The 17,933-nt window shown below is 46.6% G+C and overlaps 1 protein-coding gene across 4 annotated transcripts in view; it reads left to right on the top strand.

Moving 5' to 3' along the window:
- Positions 1-17,933, top strand: part of FBXO16 (F-box protein 16) — a 78,109-nt gene that overhangs the window by 53,565 nt on the left and 6,611 nt on the right. For 2 of the 4 annotated variants that reach the window (XR_013635531.1, XM_073335620.2), the window contains exon 8: positions 930-1,155. Coding sequence is in view for 2 of the 4 variants with exons in the window: in XM_073335620.2 (XP_073191721.1) it covers positions 930-1,155 (226 nt within the window). In the remaining 2 variants the exon portion in view is untranslated. Of the gene's footprint in view, positions 1-929; positions 1,156-3,482; positions 11,807-17,933 lie in introns of all 4 variants that reach the window. The other 2 variants (XR_012157877.2, XM_078852033.1) reach the window with 2 other exon arrangements.

The raw sequence follows: 17,933 nt of genomic DNA, 5'->3' as shown, positions 1-17,933 counted from the left end.
AAGGGGACTACAGCTGCCTTCTTCTGGATGAGACATAAACCAAAAGACCTGGCCACTTGTGGTGGTTAAAGCTCCCACGGTTCTTTTGATAAGACTAGGAGCACTAGCCCTGGAATCTTGGCCAAATTCTAGTGGAGGTAAATTCCATGCTGGTGATTCTGAGTGTTTATTATTAAATCTCACCCGGCAGATTCAGTTCCACCCTGTTCTCTTCACTTCCTGTCCTAAACTATGGTGCCAAATTGCTGTGCTTTGTTAGGGCACCCAAGAGATGGTCGCACTTCATTGTTGGTGGAAAAGATCAGTCTTTACCTTGTGTATTGCACAGGGTACTGTGAGCTTGAATTAGTCTGTAAAGTGCTTTGTGATTCTGAGCTGAAAGGGGCTGTAGAAGTGCAAAGTATAATGAAAACTGCTGCTCGCTGCATAGGTTAAACTATAAACAGCTAACAGCTGGAATCCTTCATAATTTAAATGAATACATTAATTCCATAAAGGAGATCAGTCTGTCTCACTACAGCCCCAGTTCTGCCCTTGGATGTTTGCCCACTGATTTCAATAGGAGCCGTGCACATGTGTCTGAGGACAGAATTTGGCCCTTAATGTGTGAGCTGTTGTGGAGACTCAATGTGGGCAAGCCCCCTTTAGTGACTGTTTCTAATTGGGTTCTTTTGTCATTCATGAAAGGCTGGAATTTTTTCCACTCCACAACTAGCCCCATAAATATATGAAGTGTTCTTATTTATGTAGCTTACTACACAGATCTGTGGAATTGTAATAACAGAGCGCAGGTCACTGCTGCAGAACAAAACTATAATTGTATGTCATTTAAAAACCAAGGATATTAGATAGTTTTCTAAGGGCTCAGACATTTTTATCCCCTTTGTGGCTGCTAGGAGAACATGATCTTTCTTTTTTTCTCTTCCCAGCTGTCCCTATCTGCAGATCTTGGCTCTAGCCCAAAAGGACCAGTTCGCCCACATTGGGCTACTCACCAATCAACAGGGTACCCTGTTACCAAAGCAACAGCTAAGATCCTAGCTCAAAGTGCCCAGTGGAATGCTGGGATACGACCAGCCCCCGTTCGAGCTCCAGTACCAAAGCTGAGTGAAAGAGGGAAGAAGGCCTTTGCAAGGATGAGCAGAAGTTCTCCAAGTTAGTAAGCTGTTCTATTTCGTTCTTAAGCTGTCGTAGAGACGACAGCTCTTTAAACTTGGAGTTGGGGAGCCACTGTCATTATGTTCCCTCATGCCACGGAAGCACCAGTCATTTTAGATGGTGTGAACCAAACTGACTGTAATTTACCAGCCCTAAAATGTGACACAAAGACTCACACGTAGCAGTTTCCTATGGCATCTGTCTCTCATGACCGTCACAGTACCTAAGGGCCAGTCTACGTTACAAAAGCTTTGATGGGACAGCCATATCGGTACAGCTATCCCAGCAGAGCTCCTTAATGTAGATGCAGCAAATATGAGTCAAAGGAGTTCTTTTGCTGGTGTTGTTAAAGCACCTCCAAGAACAACATAAACTATACCGGCAAATGGAGTCTTTTGCCAAAATGAGGGTTGGGGTACATGCCTGCTTGTGTGTTTGTGTCCATCCCAGCATCCCCATGTCCGTCAGGGTGTGTTTTTTTCACACTCCTAGTCGATGTAGTATGCCAGCAAAACTTTGTAGTGTAGGCTTGGCCTAAATGCTGGCAAGAGCTTTGTGTGACTTGAACTCCCGGGTGTTCACCTGTAGAGCAGGGAGTTTGTCTCCAATGTGACTACAGATGTTTTAACACCTTGTTACATAGGTGTCTAGGGGCCTGGTGCGGAGCCCATTGATTCTGATGTGCTTTGGACGAGGCCCTGGATGGATGCCTTGGGCTGGGGATTGATAATGCCTGGTTGGAAGAAGGGTCCCCTCAAGGAATTAGAGAAGAAAATGCTACTTTTACCACCAGTCCTGGGGAGAGGTTTAGAACCGCTGATAAAACAGTCGAATGACATCATCAACAGCAATTTTTGCCATGCCAGCCGAGGGCTAGCTCATGCAGTCCTTACACAGGGCCTTCCCTTGTGACATGCTGAGCATCATGCAGCGTAACCTCAGCTTCCAGTGAGCACCTTCCAGGAGTCGCTCAGCACCTGGCAGCATCGGGTCCTCGGAACGTAATCAGGCAAAAATCCCATTGATCCCAGTAGGGGGGTTAATTGATTAACGATTGCAGGATTTGACCCTTACGTTTTTTAAGAGAGTAACCAGTTCAGTGGATATAAACCAGACTGGGCACAGCAGAAGGCATCTGATATAGCGCCATGTAGCATTTTCAAAGAGAAACTGCAGGTGCAGTAAGTGGAAGTGGGTTGACGGCATTTATTAATGATTCCCTATGGGAGGAGGGTATGGAGTGGAGTCCTGTGGGGATCCCTTCTGAGCTCCATACCATTCAGAGCCTTCTTTTGTGACTAGGAGCCAAGGGCGATGATCTAGAACTTGGTGTGATCATAACTCCCTTGCTTTGTGAGGGGTAGGATTTAAATGCAATCCAATCTTGATACACTGGAGAAGGGGGTGGAATTGAGACAAATGAGAAGTGGGGCACGTAGGAAGGAATATGCAAATGCATCTATATGAACTGGAGGAGGGGCAGTCAGAGGGTTATAGAGGTAGGTATACACAGCATATAAATCAACAATACAGTGCCTATATATAAAATAGGGCCCTATCCAGCGGTGAGGTCACATGGACAGAGCCCCAGTGAGGCTCTGCATTGGTCTGCAGCCCATACATGAGAAGCTCATTGCAGGATCAGGGCCTTCGACTGTATTAATTAATTAGCATATCACACGTCCATCAAGTGCGGTAATTATTCTGCTCCGTTTGACACCATTCTGGCTCCTGGGGCAATACTGCACTCAGTCTTGAGCACTACAGTTCAAAAAAGGACACAGGAAAATGCGAGTGAAAGCAGAGTTGATTCACACAGAGAAGACTCTTAGAAAATAAGCTGAGAGGAAAGGGGGAGGAGAGGAACTACTGTCTCCAAAAACCTACAGGCATCTTGTAAAGGAGATGGATGAATTATCCTCACTAAACTATAAGGATTTCTCCAGAAATAATAAGCTGTATTAAGTGTAATTTAGGTTGATTGCTGGGCAAAACTACATAACCCCTTGTAAAAGAGAAACAGCCAAGGTCTTCTTTACCGTTCACATCTTCAGGGACCTCTTCTGGATCTCCGCAATCCCCTCTGTGCCTTTCTTAAGGTGAGCTGACCAACATTAGAGTCAGTTTTCCAGATGAGAGTAGTTTGCCATATTCCCATGACGCTGGAAACGCAGGCAGTAGAATTAGGGATATTTGTAACAGGACCAAATTCTACAAAATGAGGTACTGATTTTGCAATTTAGAAATAATCTACACATCCATTCAGTGACTAAAACAATCTATAGCAGCTGCTAGTTTCAGGATTTTCTCTTTATCCATTCTAGCATCCCCACTGTTTGAAGCTCAGCCCTGGCAAATTCCTCAATCGGACCATGGATCTGATGCAGAGTAAGGGAGTGAAGGTTCAGTGCAATTCATCCCCATCAAACCGGCTCATCTGCCCAGCTTTCAGAAGATGCCGATCACGTCCCCTGAGTTACAGTGAAGAATGGATGTTACTGAATCATGCTCAAAGTCTCAAGGATCCAGCTCCATTTTTTTATGTCACTTGTCACAATAAGAGACTTCCCCTGCACCCCATTGAACTCACTATACAATGTGGAGAACCAGGCATGGAGACCCTGAGGGAGATTTACTAGTATAGCTCTGGGCTAACTGCATTGCAGCCAGTTTATACTGAAGGGTTTTTGGGGCAGGGACTACATTTTACTACGTATACATACAGCACATAGCAGAGTGGGCCCTCACTGAGGTTGGGATCTCCAGGTGCTACCATAATACAAATAAGTCATGTAATACTAGGGTGAGATCAGAATTTGAATCAGTATCTTGTTTGCTATCTTGCCTTTTTTCAATATGTTTTCTTGTCTCTGCTGCTTTGGATGCTGATGCCTCATTCTGCTTTCACTCAGTGTATGTCTTCACTGCAGAGTTAACTTGGGCAATTGGCACCCGGGTTAGTCTAACCAACGTGCAAGCCACCACACGGCAAAGCGTTACTGTCTTACTGTGTCCTCACTGGTGCTGAACTCCCATGTGTTTGTCATTAGGACTTTGGGGGCATATCCCATGGTCCTGTGTGTTGCAGTATGCTGAGCTACGCTGATTCTTTCCCAGTGAATTGTGGGAGAATTTGTCTGTCTTTCTGGGCACAGGGGGGATTGTGGGAGGGCACTGCAGGATTACCAGCACTGGAGGATTTAGGCCTGGTCTACACTAGGGGAGGGGGTCAATCAAAGTTACGCAACTTCAGCTACATGAATAACATAGCTGAAATCAACATACTTAGATCTACTTACTGCGGTGTCTTCACTGTGGTAAGTCGACAGCTGACACTCCTCTGTTGACTCCACCTGCACCTCTCTCTCCGGTGGAGTACCGGAGTCGACGGGAGAGCATTCGGCGGTCGATTTATCGCATCTAAACTAGATGCGATAAATCGACCCCCACTTGATCAATTGCTGCCCCTTGATCCAGTGGGTAATGTAGAAAAGCCCTTAGACTGTGTCCTCACTGCAAAGTGAGTGGTTACAGCCTGAGTAAATGTGGAGCCCAGGATCTTACTTATCCCCCAGCTGTGCCTGCTAGCCTGGGTTGAAACTCCCCTGAACTCAGGGGAGAGGTTTGTGCATGGATGGGAAGGTGGGTTAGGGCTAAAAGCCAGGTAAGAGCTCAGGTTAACTCTGCACAGATCCTCTCCAAGGTTTAACTCCATGACTTCAATGGTGTGACTCCTGATTTACACCAGTGTGAGAGCAGAATCAGGCCCCAAACTTTGGCTAAAAGAGTTGCATGAGATTTTCCATGTGGTGCTGATACCAATATGATTGGCACAGAGAAGGTGAATCAGGCACCCGTGCTTACCTTGTTCATGATACAAGAACAAGAGAGAAGTCAGCAAAACTGAAAGGCAGCAAATTTAAGACTGATAACAGGGAATTTGTTTACATAACATGTAATTAACCTGTGGAAGTCTTTGCCACAATATATCATTGAGGACAAGATCTTAGTAGGATTCAAAACAGGATTAGACACAGTAACTTTAGATAGAAAGAAAGTAAAGTCTCATGCTTCATGAAGATGCAGATGCCAGCTACTAAGTGATGAGGGTTTAGAATAAGCTTCCTTTGTGAGCAAGGTTATTCTGTAATTGTCCACAGCAAGATTTATTGTACCTTCCTATGAAACATCTGACACTGGACACTGTCTGAGCCAGGATACCAGACTAGAGGGACCACTTGTCTGGTCCAGCATGGTAATTCCCATGATCTGGTTCTTTGTCTCTAGCTGTGTTTTGTAATGTGCCATGTATATTTCTAACTCCAGATCAGTTAATTAGTAATAACCCAGCTCATCTCCTTTTCCCACTCTTGACTCTGTACCTTCTTTCAGGCTGCTTCCTATACTTGGAAGTATCCTACTTGTCTACCTAAGGCCCACTCGCTTCTTCCTCAAATCCCTCTCTATAAACCTTTTCCCCAGGAAGTCTTCCTATATTGATTGCCTTATTGAGGTTCCTACACTTTCTCTGGCCTAATTTGTTGTCCTGTGTTTATTAAGAACATCTAATGCCCATCTTTAAAAAAGGGAAGAAGGAGGATCTGGGGAACTACAGGCCAGTCAGCCTCACCTCAGTCCCTGGAAAAATCATGGAGCAGCTCCTCAAGGAATCAATTCTGAAGCAGTTAAAGGAGAGGAAAGTGATCAGAAACAGTCAGCATGGATTCATAAGGGCAAGTCATGCCTGACTAACCTAATTGCCTTCTGTGACGAGATAACTGGCTCTGTGGATGAGGGAAAAGCAGTAGACATGTTATTCCTTGACTTTTAGCAAAGCTTTTGATACAGTCTCCCACAGTATTCTTTCCAGCAAGTTAAAGAAGTATGGGCTGGATGAATGGACTATAAGGTGGATAGAAGGCTGGCTAGATCATCGGGCTCAACGGGTAGTGATCAATGGCTCCATGTCTAGTTGGCAGCCGGTATCAAGCAGAATGCCCCAAGGGTCGGTCCTGGGGCCGGTTTTGTTCAATATCTTCATTAATGATCTGGAGGATGGTGTGGATTGCAGCCTCAGCAAGTTTGCAGATGACACTAAACTGGGAGGAGTGGTAGATACACTGGAGGGTAGGGATAGGATACAGAGGGACCTAGACAAATTAGAGGATTGGGCCAAAAGAAATCTGATGAGGTTCAACAAGGACAAGTGCGGAGTCCTGCACTTAGGAAGGAAGAATCCCATGCACTGCTACAGACTAGGGACCGAATGGCTAGGCAGCAGTTCTGCAGAAAAGGACCTAGGGGTTACAGTGAACAAGAAGATGGATATGAGTCAACAGTGTGCTCTTGTTGCCAAGAAGGCTAATGGCATTTTGGGATGTATAAGTAGGGGCATTGCCAGCAGATCGAAGGACGTGATCATTCCCCTCTATTCGACATTTGTGAGGCCTCATCTGGAGTACTGTGTCCAGTTTTGGGCCCCACACTACAAGAAGGATGTGGAAAAATTGGAAAGAGTCCAGCGGAGGGCAACAAAAATTATTAGGGGGCTGGAGCACATGACTTATGAGGAGAGGCTGAGGGAACTGGGATTGTTTAGTCTGCGGAAGAGAAGAATGAGGGGGGGATTTGATAGCTGCTTTCAACTACCTGAAAGGGAATTCCAAAGAGGATGGATCTAGACTGTTCTCAGTGGTACCAGATGACAGAACGAGGAGTAATGGTCTCAAGTTGCAGTTTGAGAGGTTTAGGTTGGATGTTAGGAAAAACTTTTTCACTAGAAGGTGGTGAAGCACTGGAATGGGTTACCTCGGGAGGTGGTGGAATCTCCTTTCTTAGAGATTTTTAAGGTCAGGCTTGACAAAGCCTTGGCTGGAATGATTTAGTTGGGGATTGGTCCTGCTTTGAGCAGGAGGTTGGACTAGATGACCTCCTGAGGTCCCTTCCAACCCTGATATTTTATGAACATAAGAATGGCCATACAGCGTCAGACCAATGGTCCATCTAGCTCAGTGTCCTGTCTCTGACAATAGCCAGTGCAGAGCTGCAGCGGGAGTGTACAAAACAGGGGCAATTTTGGAGAGATCCACTCCTGTCTTCCCCTCCTGGATTCTGGCAGTAAGCGGTTTAGGGACACCCCGAGCATGAGGTTACATCCCTGACCATCTTTTCTAATAGCCATTGATGGACCTATCCTCCATGAACTTATCTAAATTCTTTTTTGAATCCAGTTATACTTTTGGACATTGAAATATCCCATAGCAATGGGTTCCACAGGTTTATTGTGTGAGGCATGAAAAAGTACTTCTTCCTCTTTGTATTAAACCTGCTGGCTAGTAGTTTCATTGAGTGACCCCTGTTTTTTGATTTGTGGGAAAGGATAACTACTTTTCCCCCATACCATTCATTTTATACACCTCTATCATATTCCCCCTTAATAGTCACTTTTCTAAACTGAATGGCCGTAATCTTTAGTGTGTCCTCCTATGGAAGTCGTTCCATATACTTGATCATCTTTTTTGCCCTTCTCTGAACTTTTCCGAGTTCTTTTTTGAGGTGGGGCAACCAGAACTGGGCATAGTATTCAAGGTGTGGGTGTCCCATGGATTTATATAGTGGCATTATGATATTTTTGTCTTATTTTCTATCCCTTTCCTAACAGTTCATAACATTGTTAGGCTTTTTGACCACTGCTGCACATTGAGCTGAAGTTTTCAGAGAACTATCCACAATGACTCCAAGATCTCTTTCTTGAGTGGTAACAGCTAATTTAGACCCCATCATTTTGTATGTAGAGTTGGGATTATTTTTTCCAATGTTCATTACTTTCCACATATCAATGTTGAATTTCATCTGCCATTTTGTTGTCCAGTCACCCAGTATTGTGAGATCCCTTTGTAACTCTTCACAGTCAGCTTTGGACTTAACTCTCTTGAATAATTTTATATCATCTGCAAACTTTGCCACTTCACTATCTACTCCCTTTTCCAGATCATTAATGAATATGTTGAACATCCCAGGTCCAAGTTTAGATTATTGGAGGACTCTACTGTTTACCTCTCTGCAGTGTAAAAACTGACCACTTATTCTCACCCTTTTTCCTGTCTTTTAACCACACACTAATTCATGACAAGACCTTCCCTGGTATCCCATGACGACTTAGTTTCCTTCAGAATTTTTGTTGAGGGATCTTATCAAAGGCTTTCTGAAAGTCCAAGTGTACTATATTGACTGGATCACCCTTATCCACATGCTTGTTGACACCCTCGAAGTATTCTAACAGATTGGTGAGACACGACTTCACAAAAGCCAGGTTGACTCTTCCTTAACAAATTGTGCTCATCAATGTGTCTGATATTCTGTTTTTTACAATAGTTTCAATCAATTTGCCTGGTACTGAAGTTAGGCTTACGGGCCTGTAATTGCCAGGATTGCCTGTGGAGCTGGTTTTTGAAAATCGGCATTACATTAGCTACCTTCCAGTCATCTGCTACAGAGGCTGATTTATGTGATAGGTTACATACCCCAGTTAATAGTTCTGCAATTTCATGTTTGAGTCCCTTCAGAACTCTTTAGTGAATACCATCTGAGCCTGGTGACTTATTACTGTTTAATTTATCAATTTGTTCTAAAACCTCTTCTATTGACCCATCAGTGTGGGACAGCACTTCATGTTTATCACCCAAAAGAAATAGCTCTGATATAGGTATCTTCCCCACATGCTCTGCATTGAAGACAGATGCAAAGAATTCATTTAGCTTCTCTGCAATGGCCTTGTCTTCCTTGAATGCGCCGAGAACGCCATTATCATCTAGTAGCCCCGCTGCCTGCTTGGCAGTCTTCTTGCTTCTGATGCACTTAAAAAAATTCTTACCATTAATTTTGCCTCTTTAGCAAGTTGCTTCTGTCTGAATTGTCTGAGTGGTTTGTCTGAATTAGGCAGTAGGTTCTTTGTGGCAGGACCTCCAAGAATAGCTGTATATTACTAAATGACAGGGGCTAAGCAAATACAATGATGTAACATTGGGAGGGGGCTGACTATGTTAATATAGTTCTTAAGCCACTGAGCATGCTCAGTATGAAGATGCTGTTTTTGGAAGCCTGACCAGACTCAGACTGAGCTGAATGCTCCAGCAACTAATAACAAGGCTGTGCTTTTCCTATAGACAAACCTGTGTCCTTCTTTGTCGATATACGTCATTGTTTGATATTTCCAGATCCCAGGCAATTATAATTGCAATCTTTACCCAAACACAGCTAAAGTACCTTATAAATAAGGCTAAGATTTTGTCAAGGATATTTTTAGTAAAACTCACGGACAGGTCATGGGCAAAAAAGAAAAATTCACAGAAGACATGACCTGTCTGTGACTTTTACTAAAAATACCTGTGACAAAATGGGGATCTGCAGGTCCCCACACCACCTGAAGGGGGGCAACAGCACAGGGGCTGGGACCCACATGCAGCAGCTGGGGGCTGCGGGGTATCTCCACTGCCTGCAGCTCCAGGGGCAATGGCAGCTGGGAGATTGCGGGTTCCCCCACTGCCTGCGGTGGCTGGGAGCTGTGGGGTGCCCCTGCTGCACGCTGGGGCTGGGAGCTGCAGGGTACCCCTGCCACCTGCAGCTCCAGGAGCCTGCGGTGGCCGGGAGCTTTGGGTTTCCCCACCACTGCCGCTCTTAGTGGCTGGGAGCTCAGGGGGTTCCCCACCGCTCGTGATGGGCTGGGATCTTGGGGGTTCCCCCAGGAGCTGCAGGGTACCCCGCTGCATGCGGTGGTGTGGAGCTCTGGGGGCTGCCAGAGGCAGCGGGGGTATCCTGTAGCTCCCTGCCCCCACGGGTAGTGGGAGCCCCTGCAGCTCCCGACCACCACAGGGTGAAGTCATGCAGGTCACTGGAAGTCACAGACCTCCATGACTAAATCGTAGCCTTACTTATAAACCCTTATGGCCAATGAATCAGTGGATTTATTGCTGAATTCCACCAGTAATAGAAGAAGGGCCACATTATGGGGTTTACAGCCCCCACACTAAACTAGAGCACGGCATGGAGCAGGACTGGGACAGGAAGGCCCCTCAACAGGTAAAGGGTATGCTCCAGGTGGAGAGATGGTTTTAAAAGGGCACCGGTAGCTCAGTGAGAGGAGGGGAGGACTAACAGGCAGAGCCAGGAAGTGAGGTTGACACCTGGAGCTGTGGGAAGAGTGACTGCAGCCTGCTCTCACTCCAGGAGCAGTGGTCCATATTTTCCCACCCCTCTTTGGAGCCGAGAATCCACAAGAGATCCCGAAGAACGGGATGTTGACCCCTTCCAGACAAAGCAGATACTACTGACTGGGACCATGCCCAAACAAAGGAGCCACAGCCCAATAGGAAGTGACCTGGACAGGGGGCACATAACTTGGGGTGGACCAACAAGTAGTCCAGACACTGTAACACCCCTGTAGCACCTTGGGGGTTGGGACCTGGTGCAGTGGGAGAGCCTGGGTCCTCCTCTCCTGCTCCCCGTCATCATTACAAAACCCCAAGTGAGGGAACGGGGGACACACAGAGACTGAGGCCTTCTCTATGCACCCATCAGGGCCCCCTCCAGGGCAGGCAGACTGAAGAAAACTGTAAAGCCACTGTCTGACCAAAATTGGCGGAGAATGCAGGCATATGTCCTTGGGCCTGAAGGGAGCCTGAGACATTAAAACAAAAACTGAAGTGGGTTGTAGGGATGGATCTTGACAAATTGCTATAATGTGTTGTGGAGAATCAACATCAACAACAACTACCGACCCAGTATTGGAACACCCGGCAATGTAACAATAGCAGCAGGCTATGTAGCAACAACAGCAGCAGCAGCTCATTAGGGAGTTGGCAACACAACATGGCTTCTAACCCACCAGTGGGAGTGGCGAACAACAGCCTAACTCCAATCCTCCCTCTGAAACTGACAACAATGGAACCAGACGATAAGCCCAAAGCATTCCTAGTAATGTTCAAGAGGGTCGCCATGGCAGCCTATTGGCTGGTGGAGAGCTGAGTGGTCCTGATTGCCTCATACCTGAAAGGGGTGGCCCAGGCCGATACTGAAGCCTTGATGCGATGGCTGCGCAGGACTATTCCCCACTCAAGGCAGCCATCTTAGATGCTTTTGTCATCTCAGAGGAGACCCAATGCAGAGGGTACGGCAGGAGAGATTTTTGGCCAGAGCCTGACCTAGGACAGTAACCCAGACTTTAAAGGAACATTCCTGGTGGTGGTTCCAGCCCTAGGAAATAACAGGAGTACAGGTGGTGGAAAGGTTCATGTTGGAGAAGAGTCAACAAAGTTCTCCCCCTGGAATTCGGGACTGGGTGGTCCGATACCAACCAGAGACACTGTAAGAAGCAGTGACACTGACTAAGAATTACGTGCTGTCTGCTGGGCCTATCCAAGAAACACCAAGGAGGGACATGGGCCAACCACAGCCAAATCAGATGACCAGAGGAAGAGTGAGGAGAGGAGGTACAAGAGAAATCTGGCTTCCCAATCCAAGGAGGGATGGCCAAGTGAGCAGAGACTGCCCTCGGGGGTTGAGCCCCACAGAGAGATGAGACAGGAGGGAGGTTCCAGTCCAGCGAGAGGCTCCTCCATGGAAACACCACTGAATTTGGGAGCACAAGCAGGTAAGGCCCCTTTACTGGCTGGCGTCATGTGTGGGCAACCAGGCCACTTCCGATGGGATTGCCCATACGTGGACTGCAGCTATGGTCAGGTCTGGAGGATGGAACCCAGAACTCAGAAGAAGGGACTGGAAAAAACTAGTGGTCCCAGTGCAGATTAAAGGGGTCAGAATGCAAGGCTTAATAGCTTCACGGTGTAGTCAAACAGAGGTCAGAGAATACCTGCCAGGGGTTGAGGATGGGCCGTTGGGTACCATATTTCTACAATGTGTCCATGGGGATGTGCACCTCGTACCCTATGAGATAGGTAGAGTTACCAATGTGGAACCATGATTACGTGGCCTGTGTGGGGGTGGCCACCAACCTAGCCTACCCTGTGACAATTGGGCAGGACTGGAAGTTCTTTTGAGAATGGATAGAGGAGGGGCAAGGGAAGGCTCTGGAGGGAAAAAGAGGGGAATCTGTGGACTCGATAGCAGGAGACCCTCAGGGAATGGTTGGCTGAGGGAGGATAATGAGTGTGGGAAGGAACATCCACATCCCCTGTTAATGGTCCTACTCCTACTGACACCCCAGGAGGCCTTGAGCCAAGGATCCACATACCCCCCTCCCCCAACATCGACCTGCTTTTGAGCCAAGTTGACTTGACTGAAGAAAAACAAAGTGATTTGATGCTGAGCCAAACCTACAAGCAGCTCACTCGGGTCAACGATGAAGTAAAGGATCCGCTACAACCAAAACTATGGCCACACTTTGAATTGTAAGGGGAAAAAGTACACCGAGCAGTGACAGACCCTCAGACTGGGGAGGTCAGGATGCACCTCATCGTCCCCAGGTGCTTCTGAAGGGAGGTGTTGAAACTGGCCCAAGTGGTATCTCACGGAGGAATCATCGGGCAGGAAAAAAGTCTTGAAAGACATGAGCTTTTATTGGCCTGGTGTCCACAAGGAAGTGTGGGATGATTGCACTTCATATGCTCCCAATGTCAGTGGATGAGCCCAAGGAAGGGTGGACGAGCCTTCTAGTGCCCCTTCCTGTGGTGGGAACTCCATTCGAAAGTGTAGGAATGGATTTAATAGCCCCCCGGGAAAGAGCATGGCAGGACACCAATAAGTCTTAGTGATCATGGATTATGTCGTGTGCTATGCCAGGGCACTACCCCTCCGATCCACAAAGGTGACAGGTGTTGCTGCAGCGCTTACAAAAGTATTTGCTCAAATAGGCATCCCCACAGCAATAATCACCGACTCAGGAACCAATTTCATGTTCAGATTAGTGAGGAAGGTGTGCAGTTTACTAGAAGTCAAAGCCTTAGGAACTTCTGTCTACCACCCACAGACCGATGGCTTAAACCCTTGAAGGGGATTGTGAGCGGGGGCAGGGTCTCCCATCTAGTGGTTAGCACTTAAGGTGGCAGTCACTCTTGATGGGTGAGTCCTTGGGCAGCAACTCCGCCTGATGGGTATGGTTCATGGGTGGGGTAGAGGCACCTGGGCCTTGCCACTCCACCGGGTTCTGACTCAGGGAGGTTGATTTGGCTGCTCACTTGGTGGCATCTTGCATCATTCTCAAGTCAGCTTCCCTGGGTCATTTCCTCTTTCTGCATCCCAGCCAGCTGATGTCCATCCCTGGGGAGCACTACCTTCCAGGCTTCCAGCCCTGGTCCCAGTCTCCAGGCCAGGGCTCTCTGTTCCCTGGCTTGGTGTGAGGGTCACGTCCTTCCCTGGAGCTCCCAAAGCACCTCCTTCTCCCTGGCTGTCAGCCTCTGACTGAGCTGTGTGGCTGCCTTTTAAAACCTTCCTCCAACCCAAGCATGCTACATAGGGGTGAAGGGGTGAGGCCTCCTTAGCCTAGAGTTACTCCTTAACCCTCTCCTGTCCACTGAGGGGTTTATACACCCCGTCACAGAGATGTTAAAAAAGTTTGTGACCGTTGTCCTTCATTACTAGGACCAGCTCAAGCCTCCCCTGAGGTTTGCTTTCCAGGAAGTTCCACAAGTCTCTATGGGATTCTTCACATTTGAGTTATTGTATGGAAGACAGCCCCAAGGGATATTAGACCTGATGTGCTAAACATGGGAGGGAAAAGATTCAAGAACCGCCAACGTGTTGCAATACGTGCTCACAAAACTGGGTGATTGGGCAACAAAATGGCGGATGAAATTCCATGTTGATAAATGCAAAGTAATGCACAGTGGAAAACATAATCCCAACTCTACATACAAAATGATGGAGTCTAAATTAACTGATTTGATGCTCTGGAAAGAGATCTGGAGATCTGGAGTCATTGTGGATAGTTCTCTGAAAACATCTGCTCAATATGCAGCAGCAGTCAAAAAAGCTAACAGAATGTTAGGAGCCGTTAGGAAAGGGATTGATAAGACAGTAAATATCATAATGTATGTATATAAACCCATGGCATCCCAACACCTTGAATACTGCATGCAGTTCTGGTTACCCCATCTCAAAAAAAATACATTAGAATTGGAAAAGGTACAGAGAAGGGCAACAAAAATGATTAAGTGTATGGAATAGCTTCTGTATGAGGAGAGATTAAAAGACTGAGACCATTCATCTTGGAAAGAGATGACTAAGGGGGGGATATGATAGAGGTTTATAAAATCATGAGTGGTGTGGAGAAAGTGAATAAGGAAGTGATATTTAGTCTTTCACATAACACAAGAACCAGGAGTCACCCAATGAAATTAATAGACAGCAGGCTTAAAACAAACAAAAGGAAGCACTTATTCACACAACACACAGTCAACCTGTGGAATGCATTGAAGATGTGAAAGCCAAAAGTATTATGGAGTGCAAAAAAGAACTAGTTACATTCATGGAGCAACCCAATGCTCTGAGTGTCCCTCGCTTCTGATTGCCAGAAGCTGGGACTGGACAACAGGGGATGGATGACTCGATTGCCTGTTCTGTTCATTCCCTCTGAAGCACTTGGCATTGGCCACTGTCTGAAGTAAGGATACGAGGCTAGATGGACCACTGGTCTACCCAGTATGGCCCTTCTTATGTCCTTATGTTCTTAAATGTACCAACTCTCTTATTATCTAAAACCTGCCATCAACTTTCACCCAAAACTCCAATTGATTTCTACTGGCGTTCCCTGCATGGATCAGTGGCAGGGTTTGGTGCTACATTTTAGCTCTGGACTCTATCAATGAAACTTTCCTAATTACGGCTCTTTTGATCTAAAGAGATGTCCCCCTGTTGGGAATTGTGTAGTACATGCAACTTCTGCTGAAGTCAGTGGAGGTTGAAGATGCCCATTGACTTCAATGAGAGCAGAGTTAGGCCAATACTGAGCCGAGGATAGACCAAAATCCTATCTTAAATGGCATTCCTGACCAGTGTTAGGAGTTAATGTACATCATGGGATGCCAGATGATGCTCTTTTCTGCTGACAGATACATATCAAACAGTTCCCATCCTGCCATACCTAGATCCCCCATCTAGAAATACAAACACTATGTGTGTGGGGGTGAATGCCCAGGGGGTCACAGACAGATCAAAAGGGTTCATTCACAAACGTGCAGAACATGGACCCTGACCCCTAAGCTCGACCCCAGAATGCCAATCTCAGATGCCTACTGCAGAGCACCTTGCGATGGCTTTGGGAATGGTGATCAGGGGAGACATTCAGGGCACCTATGGGCAGCTAGTATCCATCCATAATATATGGTCTGTGATTGCTTCCAAAATAAGCTGCATCCCCTCCCCCAACCCACCCACTCCCTGAACACTTCCCCCCAAAACTTGAACTTTTTTTGCAGCATGCCTGGAAGAGACTTTTATCTTTTGGGTTAAAGATTATCTAGAACTGGTGCTACAGAAATGACATGTACACTACCAGGAACTCCTGGTGCTCGACAAGCACTGTCAGAAGGAAACTGAATTCAGCCCTTAAGGAAGGCTGAGTCAGGAGGAAGGTAACTGTGATGGGTCCCCTCACTCCTTCGGGGTGCCACTTGGAACTGGGGTACCCACTGAGCCCGCCTGACCCACCAGCCTGGGATCCCTTTAACTGTACTGCTGTGACAAGCTGCAGACACGCTCCTGGTCTCACAATTTCATCAGCTCACATACAGGTAGGGACATACCCAGCTGTTGTAACATGCAAACAGGCTTTCTGACTAGCCTCTGCATGGGAAGGCTTCAGCTAAGGAACTGCTCAGATACTCAAGTGCACACCCCCCTCTGGAGGGCAAACCTAAAATTGTACTGTCTTGCGCTGCACAGAGAACTGTACAGGGTAAGCTCATGAAATTCACCCCCTCCCTCAATGTGGAGAGGAATATACACAGCTTTCTGCCCCAGTTATAATTTATACACACACTGGTTTTAGACAAAACAAAAGCAAGTTCATTAACTACAAAAGATAGATCTTAAGTGATTATAAAGAATAGCAAACAGATCAAAGCAGATTACCCAGCAAATAAAACAAACACGCAATCTAAGATTAAGATAATAAAGAAACTGGTTACAAGTAGAAATTTCTCACCCTAAATGTTGTTTTAGGCAGATTGCAGAGGTTCTTGGAGGCCAGTTGCACTTGCCTGCAGCTTAAAACTTCAAATATTTCATTCACAAGCTAGACAACCTTCCAGCATGGGCTCAGTCCTTCTCCTCTCGTTCAGTCTTTGTTTCTTAGGTGTTAACAGCAGTCATCGTGGGTGGGGATTCAATGAAGAACCAACCTGATTTTGTCACTCCCCTGCCTTAAATAGGCTTTATATATGGTGGGAATCTGTTGTCTTCCAGTATGATTCCCACCCTCGGCCAGTGGAAAAATACTAATATTATCATGGTGTCCAGTATCAGGTGACTTGATCACATGACCCTACAGCTATAACTCAGAGTCTGTTTGCAGCATCCCCAGGAAGGCTTTCCCAGTGAAAGATTAGCATCTTCTAAAACCTATTGTTCTTCCTAATGGCCCTTCCAGCCAGCAATCTAGGCCTTGTGTTCACTGCCACTTTACAGCGCTGGTAGCTACTCCCCTCGTGGGGGTGGGTTTTTTAAGGTGCTGCGTTGGTGCCGTGACTACACAGCCATGTTAAAGCGCTGCCATGGCTTGCTAGTGAAGACATACCCCTAGACTTATTGCATTCTGTCCAGTGGGCGGTCCCCAGGTGTAAACACATTTGTAATAGCTGTACAGACAGTATTCCTAACTTCAGATACAAAAAGGATACATGTATACAAATAGAATAATCATATTCAGTAAATCATAACCTTTCCACTGATATCTCACATGACCCATCTTGAATAAAATACATCATAATTATGTCATACTCATACCATAATAATATCTCTATGAAGAATATGTCACAGTAACAATTGGAGCATTTGGTCTCAGCAGGGTTCTCAACCTTTTCCATACTAGGTTGTCCTTGCCATTTAGCAATATGGGAAGGGCCAGATGGTCATCCCCCCCGGCCTCCTAGATTGAAAACCCCTGGTCTAAGGCAAGAGAGCAGTCTAAAAAGTGCACCAAGGAAGGGGGCATAAGCCAGTGTGGATATGGGGAAAATTAAAGCCCTTTAGGTATGCGCACTAGGCTGTCCTTTTTGCCCTTCTGCAGCACCTTCTTTCTCCATATACAGCTGCCACCATCTCTCCTTTCTGTCTACTTGCTCTCCTGTCTCCTCTTGTTTTTTCTTGTTGTCTTTTCTTTTGTGGATTTCTCTCCCTTTCTATTTGTGGCTCTACTTGTTTTTTGTCCTCCTGCTCCCCTACCACATTCCCCCATTCACTAGGATACATGTTGCTCTTGATGGGAACAACCAGGGGTATCCCCTGCATGACTGAGCTGAATATCACAGAAAAAGAGACGCTTGAGTGGGCAGGATACTGTGTGAGCCTATAACCATGTACTTGTCAGCGGCTTCCCTGGATGGCTACTCTAGTGGCCAAGGCATGACCAGGGAGAAAAGGCAGGTGGCGTTCAGATGCCTGCCTGCTGCTTTCCCCACAACAGACGCGTGTTTGAAGGGGACAGCACTACAGTGGATCTGGGGCTCATGCAGTATTCCATGGCTGCTCCTCAGGGAAGCTCTGCTCCGTGCCCACACTTACTTAGCCCACCACAACTTTGGGGTGGGAGTACCACTGTCTGT

This window comes from Lepidochelys kempii, chromosome 3 (genome assembly GCF_965140285.1).
Source record: "Lepidochelys kempii isolate rLepKem1 chromosome 3, rLepKem1.hap1, whole genome shotgun sequence".
NCBI classification, from domain to species: domain Eukaryota; kingdom Metazoa; phylum Chordata; order Testudines; family Cheloniidae; genus Lepidochelys; species Lepidochelys kempii.
Note: the sequence above shows the minus strand (reverse complement) of the source record. Positions and strands in the feature narration are given on the sequence as shown.